The 12,905-nt window shown below is 49.2% G+C and overlaps 1 protein-coding gene across 2 annotated transcripts in view; it reads right to left on the bottom strand.

The window, feature by feature from the left end:
- Positions 1–12,663, bottom strand: part of CHST13 (carbohydrate sulfotransferase 13) — a 32,665-nt gene extending 20,002 nt beyond the window's left edge. The window contains exons 1-2 of one of the 2 annotated variants that reach the window (XM_065845673.2): positions 12,452–12,663; positions 8,641–8,773 (exon numbers count right to left, since the gene is read on the bottom strand). Coding sequence is in view for 1 of the 2 variants with exons in the window: in XM_065845672.2 (XP_065701744.1) it covers positions 6,985–7,078 (94 nt within the window). In the remaining variant the exon portion in view is untranslated. Of the gene's footprint in view, positions 1–6,984; positions 7,140–8,640; positions 8,774–12,451 lie in introns of those variants that run through there. The other variant, XM_065845672.2, reaches the window with a different exon arrangement.
- Between the last annotated feature and the right edge of the window lie 242 nt (positions 12,664–12,905).

Here is a 12,905-nt window from a genome sequence, read left to right as displayed (position 1 = left end):
ACATACTTGGAGGTTGGACCCTATTTATCAGAGCTCTACAACTGACTTTACTGGAATTACATTGGGTGCAAACCTGCAACAGAGCAAAAACCGGGCTGGCCAGAATAAACCATGGCAGCTGGTGATGAAGCAATGATCCTGGCATCTGGAGATGAGCATCAGGGAAGGGGGAGATCTGCACAGGGCAGCAGCATGTGTAGGTACCACATTTAGCAACACCTCCCACCATCCGGCCCTGCTGAAACCATTTTATTGCCAAGGGGGTGGTTGTATTTGAAGAGAAAAATTAGAAGATCCATGTGAAACAGTGGGGAAATTGTAGAGTGCTAGTAGTTGAATATAGACCTGTCCCAAAGCTGCAGATCCAGACAGGGGACAGAGATGGGGTGTCCCAGTTTACAGCAGCACAAACTCCGCAGGCGCAGATACATGTACGGGAAAGCACAGACTGGTCTGACCTGGACAGTACAGGCTGGGAATACAGGGCTCAACTCTCCACTGACAGCAGTCACTCCCCTCCACCCATCAATTATTTTACTGAGGGGAAAAATATCCCCCCAGGTCTTAGGGTAGCTCCATTTGTCTCTGTTCTCAGCACTGGTGCAAGCCTTGAAGCGAAGGCAGGACGATGGTGACGGTCACCCCAGAGCTACTCAGCGAGATGCTCCCCTCCCTCTCAGATCACCACAAGGAAAGCTTTGGGCATTTGCCCAGCTGTGCCTCAGAGCCTCAATGTCCACTCCTTGGCACTGCAGAGGTTAAAAAGAGTTAAGCTCTTCTTTGGGTCCTCAGCTCCAAGGGGGAGCAATGGGAGTTAAGCACCTAATGCCTTTGTAGTTTCCTGGCTTCTGATAGCAAGTCCTGGAAGAGACAGCTGTGTTTGCACTGGGATTAGGATGGAGAGCTTGTCCTGCTCTCCATTCAGATGCTTGTGGGAAGCAAAGAAAATGCAGCACATAACAAGCCCCAGCACCCCCAGGAGTGCCCTGGCCACTGTGTGAGCACTCATCTCCCAGCCTCAGACCTTCCTGACAACCACCAGAAGGTCCTTCCTGCACCGACACACAGACAAAGGTCCTACTGCTCCCAGGAGATGCTTCTGTGGAGTCCTTCAAACCACGGAATCATAGAATCATTTTGGTGGTAGAGACCCTCAAGATCATCAAGTCCAACCATTAACCTGACTCTGGCACTAAACCATGTGCCTTTTTGTAGGATAAATAGGAGTGTTGGGGTTTGAGGAGTGGGAACAAAGCAGGAAATGCAGGTACAACGTGCTGCCAAACAGCCAGGCTGGGATACCAGAGGGACGCGGGACCAGCAAAGGCTGGATCCACCCAGCAGAGCCACCGGGATGCGAATCTCTCCTGCAGGCACAGAGTTAAATCCCAGCACACTAAGCCCCCTCCTTACACATATCAGAGATTCTCAGGAAACCATAGAAAGCCAAGAAAGACTAGAAGAAGCATTCCTTGTGAAAAGCCTGGCCCTCAGGAGCAGATGGGCTTCATTACTGCCCTGCTTTCAGCACCGGACGGGGCAGATTTTTCTACCACGACAGGTCACGGCTCCAGCATTTCATGTCTTCTTCAAAAAAGGTAGAGCTGAGGGCTTTCCAGCCCAAGTTGCCCAATGCCTTGGCTGATAAACGTCGCTGTACTTTGAGCTCTGGCTCCTCAAAGGGTGCATCCTGGGCTTCAGAGCACTGAGAGCAGGAATCTGAGCCAGGGAAAACTGCCCCATGACAAAAGCAAACAAAAAAAACCCCAAAACAAAACCGAAAAAAAACCAAAAAACAAACAACAATGCTATCTCAGAGGGTGTCTTAGATTTCACAACCCTGGCCATGCTTGCAGCACTAGCCAGGGCAAGGGCAGCGTCGCCCTCGTTATCTGGAAGGCTGCGGACATGTGTCAGCCAGCTGCAAACATCACCCAGGCTCTGAAAGCCGAACCGCGTCCACGTCCCAAGGCAGCGCCTGAATTTCAGCCTGAAAATACCTTTAAACAATGGGGAGGAACTGAGGTCTAAAATAAGCTCTTTCCTGTTCTGAAAAACAAATCCCTGGTTTCTTAGGGTCTGCTAATATCTAAGTGTGTATCTCCGTTCACTGAGGTCTGGGTGCATTTGTAGGTTCAGAGACTAGTACTCTGCAGGACCTCAGTCAAACCACTTACAAATTCCATAATCTCTATCACTGTATAGTAATTTGTCCCACCTGAAGGGAAAAATCTTGAAGGACAAGTCAGAGCTGACTGACAGTTCACAAGAGCAACTCCAGACTTTGGATGCACAGCTCAGAAAACTTGAAAGGACAGACTTGCGTAGATCAGAAGAGCTTCTCCATGACCTGCTGGTGCTGAGAGATGCTGGGCTGGGCAACAGAAACCATCCCAAAGTTGGCAGAGGATGGTGGCAATGGGTATCTTCTGTTTCCACCACAACTAACCACACCAGAATGGTGAGAGACAGCTTCCTGCCTGTGATATGTATTATGTGTGGTGGTGCGGCTTCTGGCATTGCTGCTCATCCTCCTGCAACATCCTCATCCTCTTCTCTTGGGGTGGTGAAGTGGTACCTCGGCTCCAGGAGCGGCTGGAGGGGGTTTTGCTCTGTCAGTGCCCAGAGGAGATTCAGCTGCTTGATGCAGCAGCAGATAAGGATGGAGAAAGGGATCTTGCTGCTTTGCTGCTCGTAAACCTTTCTGGAGTGGTATCACAACCTGGGCACTACTGTGCTCCTGGTTCTGCTGTTTCTTGTGAAAGAGCCAGATCGAAGGCTGAGTATGTCTAAACCGCAAAGCCTCGTGAAAGTCCTACAACTCATGCTAAAAGCAGCTTGTGGAAGAAGATGGGGGGTATAGGAACCACTATTAAGCAACTGCTGCTAAAAAGATATAAGAAGCAACGTCTGGATGCTTCAGTCCGGCAGATCCAGAGGAGAAATAAAGCAGCATTTTGAGATGGAGGGGGTTTTCCTTCTTACTGGAGAAGGTGATTCAGTGCTGGAACAAACTAGAAACAACTGGAAGCGGAGCGCTCCCCATCCCGCTGCCATGCCCTCTGTCCCCCCCAGCCACCTCCAGCACGCACAGGTCACTGGACCTGATACAGGAAGGATAGGGCAAGAAAAGAACAGCCCAGCTCTTATGCAATGGCCTCCTGGGATCAAACTAAATTATCTCCCCCTCCCTCCTTGCCTCAGGCTCCCAAAGGTGCCTCTTCCTTCAAATACTTCTGGGATTGTCCCCTGGCCTGCAAGAGGACTTATTATCAAATAAGAGATGGAAGCCTTAAGAGGGGGAAGGTTATGTAAAATGTTTCATATAGCACTCAGTCTCCTCTCATTAGGAAATACATAATTTTAGGACAGAGGAGCTGCTTTTTAACTGCTTAGGAGACTACAAGTCGGTGCACGCATCCCTCTGGCCCCTCACTAGTGGCCTGAAAACTGCCAGCTCTCTGGATGTCAGTATAAGTTACTTACTCATGGTTTCCCCAAAAGACCTTGCCATTGGGGTGGCCCCACAGCATGTTTAATTAAGGTCTGCAGAAACCGCAGATGCAGATGAACACAGGGCCCTACCACCTGCCACTGACCTCCCTCTGCCCCCTTCAGATGTCCTCTCTTCTCTCCACCCCACATCTGCACCAGCACAGTCATCCCCAGCTCCACCGCTGGTGGTAAAAACTGTGCGATTCCCCTAAGAACAGCGGTGACCAAAGCTTTGATGTAGACAAGGATCAGCGGCTTCCAGCATTTACCACCGTGCCAGTCTAGACTCGCTATGATCGCGGTCAGACGAGACAGCAGACAGAGAGCCCCACTGCTTATTCCAACCTCAATATGCAGAAAATGCATGGTGTGCAGAAGGCAGCATAGCCACCACTAACGATGCACCATCCCTGGAGGAACAGCAGAGGAAGACCAACTCAGAAGATGGATGACAATCATGCCGAGGCCAGGCAGGATCTCCTGGACGGCGTGGGTCAATACCAGTAAAGCCAAGTCCCCCTGATGGACCACATCCCTCCCAGCACCAAGCTGAGATCGCAGGTTTGCCCGGGAGCTGAGTGTACCTGCCCACATCACCAGGCGAAACGCAGGAGAGCCTGGAGATGCTGAAAGAGGATGGCTCTGGCCAAACCCCATAACTGCCCACTACCACAGTCCTCGCAAATTCCACCTGCCAGCGTGCTCAGCACCACTCTAACACCTCCCTGCAATGCGGATATTCTGCTCCTGGCCATGTATCTGCGATTCTGGAGTGAGACAGCTGAAACCAACAGGCCAGATAGGTCATTACGTCCCCACCACCACTTGCTGGTCCAGCCAAAGGCGAGGAAAGCCAAAACAAAGCAACCAGAGGTGTGAAGTCAATGCACACTCAAACCGCCATACGGATGCTCTCCCTGGGGAGCATTGAGACTTCTCCCTCCTCTCCCGAGTGCCCGTGAGGTTGGCAAACACACCTGAGCCCGTCTCTGCCTCCAGGAGGTACAATGGGGGTTCTGCCACTGACTTCAGTACAAGCAAATTCAGCCCAGCACCAAAATAACCAACTCAGCAGCACTTGGGAACAGAGTTATTTCAGCACATGCTGGCATGTGGGTGTTCCTAGTGTAGAACAAGAAACCCTTATTTCAGCACAGCCACAGAGCTCAGTGCAAACCGCTCCAGCGCTCGACTGCCCCGATGGCGTTGAAAGTGGGAAATGCAAACGGAGGAGTTAATTCCTGCTCCTCCAGACAAGTGAGCCCTTAGCGCTCTCAAACTTAAAAGGTTTCTACTTATATCAGTTTTCTTCCCAGGTTGTGTCGCTTGCCCTGGTCACAGGATGGTTCGATCTCGACGTGTTGTTAGAAAGGATTGATTCAGCACGTTACACATCACGGACTGCGGGTGGCCCAGGAAAGGTGACCTGCTGAATCCTCCTAAAGAGGGAGAAAAGGATCTGACTGCTCCCAGGAGGAACTTGCAACACTGCTGCTTTTTATAGCGTTTTTCTTCATTATTATATAGAAACCAAATGAACTCCAAATAACCTCAAGGCAACCATCGCCTTCTAGATTACACTTTTGTCTTCAAATTATTTACCTATTATTATAACTTGTAACTTCTAAAATTCAAGTAGTTTGCCTCAGTTTGCTTTCCTTTGGGATAAAAAAAAGAAGCCATTTTTAGCTTGTTTCTTTTCTGTATATGGCAATGACCTTTCCTCTGCTGGTGAGTTTCTCGCAAAACTAGAGATGAAAGCAAAAACTGTACACTGAGTAACAAGTGAAAGGAATGGTGAAAAAACCAATGAAGGCTGGACACAGGAAGACAACTGTGTAGCTAGAAAATAATCAGATTTTAGAGAACATCAATATCACTTTAATTTACCTCTTTTGTGAACCTTCAGTGGCAAATCTGCAGCTGTTCACCACATTCAGGCTTCCCCTGAGTGACAAACACCACCAGTTAAGGATCCCTACCCCAGATCTATCACCTTCTACAGGACCTTTCAAAAATCACACCTGCCCCATATGAAGGAAACCAATTTGCAGCCTATTAAGGGCATTTGCAAAGCCTCAGCTGGCCAGCACCTCTCAAGGAAGCGTTCCAAACCCAAAACCCCCTAAACCCGTCATGAGATGCCATTGCCATTACTGTCACCTGGTTTGCTCCGACCTGACGGGAACTCTCTGTGAAACTGTTGAGATCATGCAAGGGATTAAAACCAAGCAAGCACAGAAAGTTCTGCTGACTCAGACACATCGAAGTCTCCTTTTGAAAACCAGAGTCCTGAAAAGAGCCACATTTTCCAGTCAAATACTAGAAAGCGAATCCCATGTAAAACACAATTCTCTCTCTTTTAGGAGCCCTGGAGATTGGAGCCAATTCAGTGCTGCTCTTTCTACTGAACAGTCTCAATGCTAAAATAAGGATGCATATATAGTTTATTAAAAAAAGTTACTATAGAATACAATACTGATTGTGGTCCTCTGGGATTACAAGAATTCATCTGACAAACTTCACATGCTCTTATAGAAACACCAAATGCTTGCCAAAACCCAACTCCTCTTCAATCTTATTCAGCCAACAAGTATAAGCCTTTTTAAAAATTATTTTAGGAAAAAACATTAAAGTGATGAAGCAGCCCCTATTAAAGGAGAAGCACATTTCATTGAGCCCACACTGATAAAATTCCACTAACATCTCAGTCAAATCAGTCTTCTGAATTTTAAGACGCAACTTTAAAGGCCCCATTGATGGATTGCTGCTGTAATCAGAACGCATTAGTACATTGTTAGAACTACAGGAATTACCCAATAACGTCTCTCAGCAAAGAAGAGCTAATTTCCCCAGAAGAACAGAAAGCAGACAGGGAGATAAATAACCCCTCCAGTAGAAAACTGTTTATATTTCAGTTCTGTTATTACTGAATTGTTTCCCAATGTGGCAGATATTTCTAAGAGCATACGCTAAAGAGGTCCCTTGAGCAACTCAACCACATTCTCCATGACTTTTAGTGACTGTGGATGTGAAATAGGCACTTGTGGAACAGAGCGGCTCCTTTGTCTGTCCTGACCCCAGCGGGACCGCACGGAGCTGGACCCAGTTTCATGTCCTGCTTTCAGTGAACGCGGGGACACCGAACGGGACAGTGACCCAAAAGCAGCCTGCTTGAAAAGTGAAATCTCAATTTCATTGCAAAACGGCCGCGCTGAGCCGGTAAATCGGTTACACGTTGCAAGCAAACACCACAGCGAAGTTCAACGGTCCCAGCCGAGAAAATGTGCAACCTCCGGACGGGTTCACCGGCTGACCCCAACTTCAACCCCCCCGCCGAACGGCCCCTCCGCACCACACCGGCTCCCACCGACACCAAAGTGATTTTAGGAGGCGGCACAGGGACAGACCGCGGTGCCCGCACCCCGACCCGCTCCGTGGACCGGCCGGGGGACCCGCCGAGAAGCGCCGAGGTCGCGGCGGACCCACCTGGGTGGAGGCTGCTCTGGAAGTAGAAGACGAGCAGCAGGAACGAGCCCAGGCAGGCGGCCAGCCCCAGCCGCGCCGCCCGGCTCCGCCGCATCCTCCGCCGCGGCTCGGCGGCGGCAGCGCCCCGCGGCCAGGGCCCGCCGAGCGCCCGCCGGCCCCGCACCGCCCCGGGCGCCGCTCCGCGCCCCGCCCCACTCCGCGCCCGCGGCCCCGGGGCCGCCTCGCCCCGCCGGCGCCGGCAGGAAGTGACAGCGGAGCGGCTCGGCCGCGGGAAGGGGAACTTGGCCCCCCGAGTGCCCCGCAGCGCCGGGGCTGCCGCTGGGCGCCCGCAACGCGACTCGCCCCATCCAGCCCCGCCGAGCGGCGGGGGCAGCGGGAGGGGCTGGGGGTGCGGCCCCGGGGGTTGGGGGTGTCCTCGCCCCGGGCTGTGCCCGCTCCCTGCCTGCGCTCGGGAGTACGGGCTTCCCCACCGAACTGCCGAGGTGGCTTTAGAACTCCTCGCAGGGGAAGGGAAGAGTTACTGATGTGCTGGCGGAGTTTCCTGAGGACTTTTCGCAGCACGTTCAGCAGTTCGGAAGCGTAAAGTTTTGTAGCCTAAAAATATACCTTTTTTTTTTTGTTACCCCCTGGCCGTGCAGTCTTTAACTGAAAGCAATAATGCTTCTGACTAATTCTAACTCAAACAATGGCGTTATATAGAAGGAGGACATAATTTTCCACTAATCTCTGTGTGATTTTGGAAGGCAAGAGCGCAAAGCTCTCTTACCGCGTCCTCTAACCTCCAGGCTCTGTAATTGCAGGCAAAAAAAGCTCTGAGCTTCTGTTGCCCTGGTTTTGAAATAGCAGGGATGCTGTTGACCCAACTTTGTAAAACACTCGAGATCTACTCAGAGGCCACTTGCCAAATTAGAAAGATAGCCGGATTCCCACTGACAAGTCAATCACTGCTTCTCTCTTCATCCCCAAAATGCTTAGCTTTAAAAAAAAAGAGAACAGCTCAAGGAGGAGCCACTAAGAATGACAAAGGAAGCCTGCCTGTGTGTATATGCTGACCTTCATTCTGCACTCATTTAGGGCAGAGTAACCAGGAGGAGGAATTCATTGCAGTGAATTAAGCTGGAATGAAATAAAAACCTGAGCAGCACCTTGCAGGCCAAGTTGAGCTATGACCATGAAATCACACAGCTCTTTAAAGTCCCTGTTGGATGCTCTAGAGCAAACTCATTTTCACCAGGGGCCACATCAGCCTCGCAGTTGCCTTCAAAGGGCAAAATGTAATTTTAGGATTGTATAAATATAACTATGCCTGTGAGTTTGTCAGCCTTGGTCTAGAGAGTGGCAACAGAAATGAGACCACAACTGGCATATCCAGCCTGTGCAGTGGGAACCCCCTTCCAGTAGTTTTCCAGGAGCTGGAAGGTGCACTCGGACAGTAGGTGAGTTTTTCACTATTTGTATCTTCTAGTACTTGAACACTGGAAAATCTGGACCAAGGCTCTCACAGGAGCTAAGGAAAATAGTCATCCTCTTAGCTCAGCTTCTCTGGGTCCAGCAGGAGAAATAAAACCAGTACAAGTGACCCAACTTCACCCATAGTTGGACATTCTCTTAAAAGAAAATACAGTAAAACATGGCAGTTGAAGCTCAGACACTGACCTGTTGAGTCCTGCTGGCTGCTGTCTGTGTTTCATACCCGCAAGGCAAGGCCGGGGCCATCTGTGATCACATCAGCTATGCATGGCCAGTCTTCCGACAGTCCGAGGTGAACGCGCTGCTCACATCTGCCGGGCTACATGAGGTAAGGGGAAGCACATCATGAAGATTTTATAGGATTCCTACTTGCATTCATCTGCAAATCAGGTTGGTTCCACATTAAAACATTCTTTTTAGAAGGACAAACCCATTTTCAAGGGGAAAGAGGTACATTATGGTAAGAGCTGTCAGGTGACAATGACACCAGCTGCTGGGAGGTCAGGGCTTTGCTGTTGCCTAGTTCTATGTGTGAGAAACCAACCCGGTCCCACATATTGATGTCTTGTACCGTTCCCCTTCCCTGCATCCCCACCATACAGAAAAGAAAGAGCAACCCCAGCCCACGAGGCAGAAAACGGTGCCTGGTGCTTACCTGGGGAGAGAGGTCACCCCAGAAGCGCAGAAGATTAAACTTAAGCTCTCAGGCTCCAGAACTATTATTCCAAGCCTATTTCTAAGGGAAATCAGATTCAGACCGCACTGGAGAAGTCCGTCCCTCCCTCTCCAAGCCCCACTGGTTTGACTGGAGAACAACTGAGGTGCAATGCACACATGAAATACGAGTGCTCAGTGGCACATGTGAAATAAGCGTGGCGGTGTTCTGCGGGCAAGCGTTGAGCCTGGCTCTCTCAATCTGCTGCTTTGCCAGGTTAACTGGAAGAACTGAGAAATTAGGATTTGCTAGAGACTGGCAATGGCTCCTTCCCTGCCAGGCCGTGAACTCGCTGTGGAAGGGCCACCATGCTGCCTGTCCGCACCATGGCATTCAGGTCATGGAGGAGCTATTTACGGCTGTAAAGGCAAGGTTGATAACCAAGAATAATGGTCAAAAGGTACTAATAACATGGTACGGTGGAAAGTTGTTTGTTCCTGCTGAGGCCTGGGACTGCATCTGATTTGTGAGTGAAGAGGGGGTGCTTTTTGCCTGCAGAAAGATGCGCTGCCTTCGGTGCAGTGCATGCTTGATTCCCTCCTTGCTCATTAGCAGTGCTCGTTACTGTCTTCCCAGGAGGTTTAACCCAAATGCCTTGCTGTTTCCCAGGACCTCGGTGCCACTGAGCGAGATTAACCCCAAGCTTTGGTCTGATGATCATGTTGAAGGGAAATTAAACATCGGAAACTGAGGAGTCCATTGAATTCCTTCTCAAAACCTGGTTTTCCAGCTGCCACGAAAAGGAGCCTTTCTAGAGGATATTTTCATTTTGCACCCGGTTATTTCGTTCTGGAGCCTGAATGCCATGGAAATAGTTTTGCCCTGGCCTTATGCTGGTGAGACCTCCATCTGCTGGTGGCCAGGCACCAGTGCACACTGTGTTTGCAGCCGGAGCCCCCAAATTTTACCAAGCCAGCAAGGGCTTGGGCGGATATGTAGGAAACTACACTGATGTACTACAGGCTTTCTTCAGAAACCAACATCTGGGGAGATATTCACAGAGATTGCTGTGGGTTCTCCCTCTCTGTTTTCTAAGCACTGCATTAGACATCACCCTCCCTTCAGGATTTCTGTGTCAGCTGAGAGGGACCTTGCAAAGCCCCAGCTCGTCCCCTTCTTGAGCAGATGTGTGTGCAGCTTATTCTGACAGTTTCCCCAAGATGGACACCTTATGATCTTGCCAAGAAATCCCTTTCAGCTCTACAAGCCCTAAAAAAAATTTCCCACCACCTTATCTGAACCATCCTGGTCATAACTGGGACCCAAGACATTTTGCCCTGAAAGACACGCAAGGCACATTTTTGTATTAACCAGGAAAGATTAACTCTAATAGCACCAAGCTGGAATAGTTGCTTTCTCAGGGAGTACATTGACTTTCCACCATCTCCTATAGTCCTTTTCACCTGCAGAATGTGAGTTTTCCAATATTATTCCATTAAAACACTAGTGTTGATGCCCTCTTTGCACTGATACACAACAGCCATAGTTCAAAGCAGCAGAGAATCACACTGGGGTGGACTTTTCACCATTAAGTAGTAGAGTAAATACTTGCAGGCTCAGTATATATAAAAGAAACAGATTGGGTAAAAGGTAGAATTTACATTCAATACCTCTGGAGAGGTAACTGGAGAATTAAAAGTACCTACAATAAAACAAGATGCTTGGTGGATCTTTTAAATCTGTGGCCACATTTTGCCGCTTGTTCATATAAAGTAGCACTGATGCCTTGAGGAATCTCCTTGGTCTCAGGGGGACAGGGCAGGGAACAAGCAGCTGATTCAAAAGCCACTTCACACCCTGGGAAATCCCACTGATTTGGGGGGTATGACAGTGTATATTGCCTAAAGTTGTGCAGGTTCATATGCCTTGTCAGGGGAAAAAAAGTACTAAGGGTTAGGATAGTGCGAATAGTCTGGTCCTGAGTAGTTAACATTGTCACCTGGCTAATTGCATAGCTTGGTGATCTTCCTGTTCCCAAACAAAATGCTAATCGTTTCCCAGAGATCTTTCTGCAATTATCTCCTGATCTTCTGGGAAATCTTCCTAGAGACCAAGAACTAAAAGCTGAGCTCTCACTTCTCATTGTGAAATGCTGGCCTCCGTCAAAATAGCGTTCAAGAAATCAGTCATTTAGCGTTCTTGCTACCACAATAAATAAAAAAGAAGAAAAATGTAAAAAAAGGAGAGAAAAGAGAAAAAAAAAGCAGCAGCTGTTTGCTTTTAAAAAGACCAGCAGTGATGGGAGCAAACCAAATTACAGGCTCTGAGGGCTACTCTCTGCCAGCAACGCTTGCATCAAAAGGAAACTCCCATCAGCCATTTACTCAGTGGTGGCAACTATGGACTGTGTTTGCCTTTTGTACCGGGCATTTATATTTCGTTAGTTTATTCACTGTCACCCGCTGGGAGCTTGTTCTCTGCTGATGTCTGATTTAGGGGCTCACACGAGGAAGGGATGTGATTTACAGACACGCACTGGAAAGCCAATTGCCCTCGATCTTAGCACAGCGTTGGGAATGGCCATTCCTTCCGACAACAAGAGCAGCAAACCTGTCAAACCTCCCAGCAGGAGCGCGAGACTCCGGCGGTCAGCGTTTGCTTCGTGCTTTGCTCTTTTCCTGCACATTCCCAGCAGAAAGCTGCAGCCTCTCTCCCTTCTGCCCAAAGCACCGGCTGCAACCGCTCAGCTCTGTCTGCCATCCCTGTAACAGCTACAGGTTGCACAAAGAGAAGGGGATGCTGCAGTGTTGCTGCAGGGCTGAGGTGGGAGCCAGCTAATGATCTTTCTGCCTAAAGAGAACCTGGATACCCTGGAGCAAATTACCGCTGTGGTCCTGCCCATCGTACATCAACGCACAGCAAACGACTCAGCACAGCTTCTGCATGGCAAGGGAACACAATTCATAGGGAGGGGATGGAGAGAGGTAATTTTTCTACTGTGTCACACAGATCTCTTGCGAGCAAGGCTTTGCACAGAGCAGGGACTTGTATACTCAGTGCTCTTTTTTACAGTCTGGTTATGGTGGCTGGGAAAGAGGAGTCAGAGCATTTCAAGCACAAATAGGTCTTGCAAGAAAAACGTGTTTCGAGCTTCCCTCTGTAAGTGGGAATTTGTCCCTCTCATTCCTTAAGATCTTCCTGTTTCCTGGACTTCAATCTATTTACATTGACTCGATCATGACCAGAACCCCAGGACCAAATGATCTGGTCTTGTGATCTTTTATGTCCAAGCAGCCCGTGGCCAAGATATAGAACAAGAGAAAGAGACCTTAGTTTAAGTACCTTGTCTGGAAAGTTCCCTTTCTTAGCATAGCAGCAATGAGCACAAGATTGTGATCTGGGGTGTTTCGTTCTCCAACTCCCTTGGTCTCAGCAAAAGCAAATTTGTTCTTGAGAGTAGAGTGAGGGGGTGTATTGGGTGAGAAATGCCCATGGCCAGATGAAGCAGCTTCTCGGCAGGGGTTTGTGTGCTGGAGAGTGCTTATTCCCTGCAGCTTTCTCTTTGCTGCTGTTATACACGCATCCATCTGAAGTGGCTCCAAATACAAAGGGGAAAAAAAAAACAGTCTGTAAAAAGAAAACTAACATAAGTTGCCATCAGTGGTCAGAGCAGTGCTATAAAAGTCTCCTGAACCACAGAATGAGCACGCTGAGAATGTTCCCTTTCTCCTTAAAACCTTGTGTTACAGGCAGGGATGGATGTCTGCTATGTTCTTGCCCTCTTGCATCAGGGAAG

Source organism: Patagioenas fasciata, chromosome 10 (assembly GCF_037038585.1).
Source record: "Patagioenas fasciata isolate bPatFas1 chromosome 10, bPatFas1.hap1, whole genome shotgun sequence".
NCBI classification, from domain to species: Eukaryota; Metazoa; Chordata; class Aves; order Columbiformes; family Columbidae; genus Patagioenas; species Patagioenas fasciata.
Note: the sequence above shows the minus strand (reverse complement) of the source record. Positions and strands in the feature narration are given on the sequence as shown.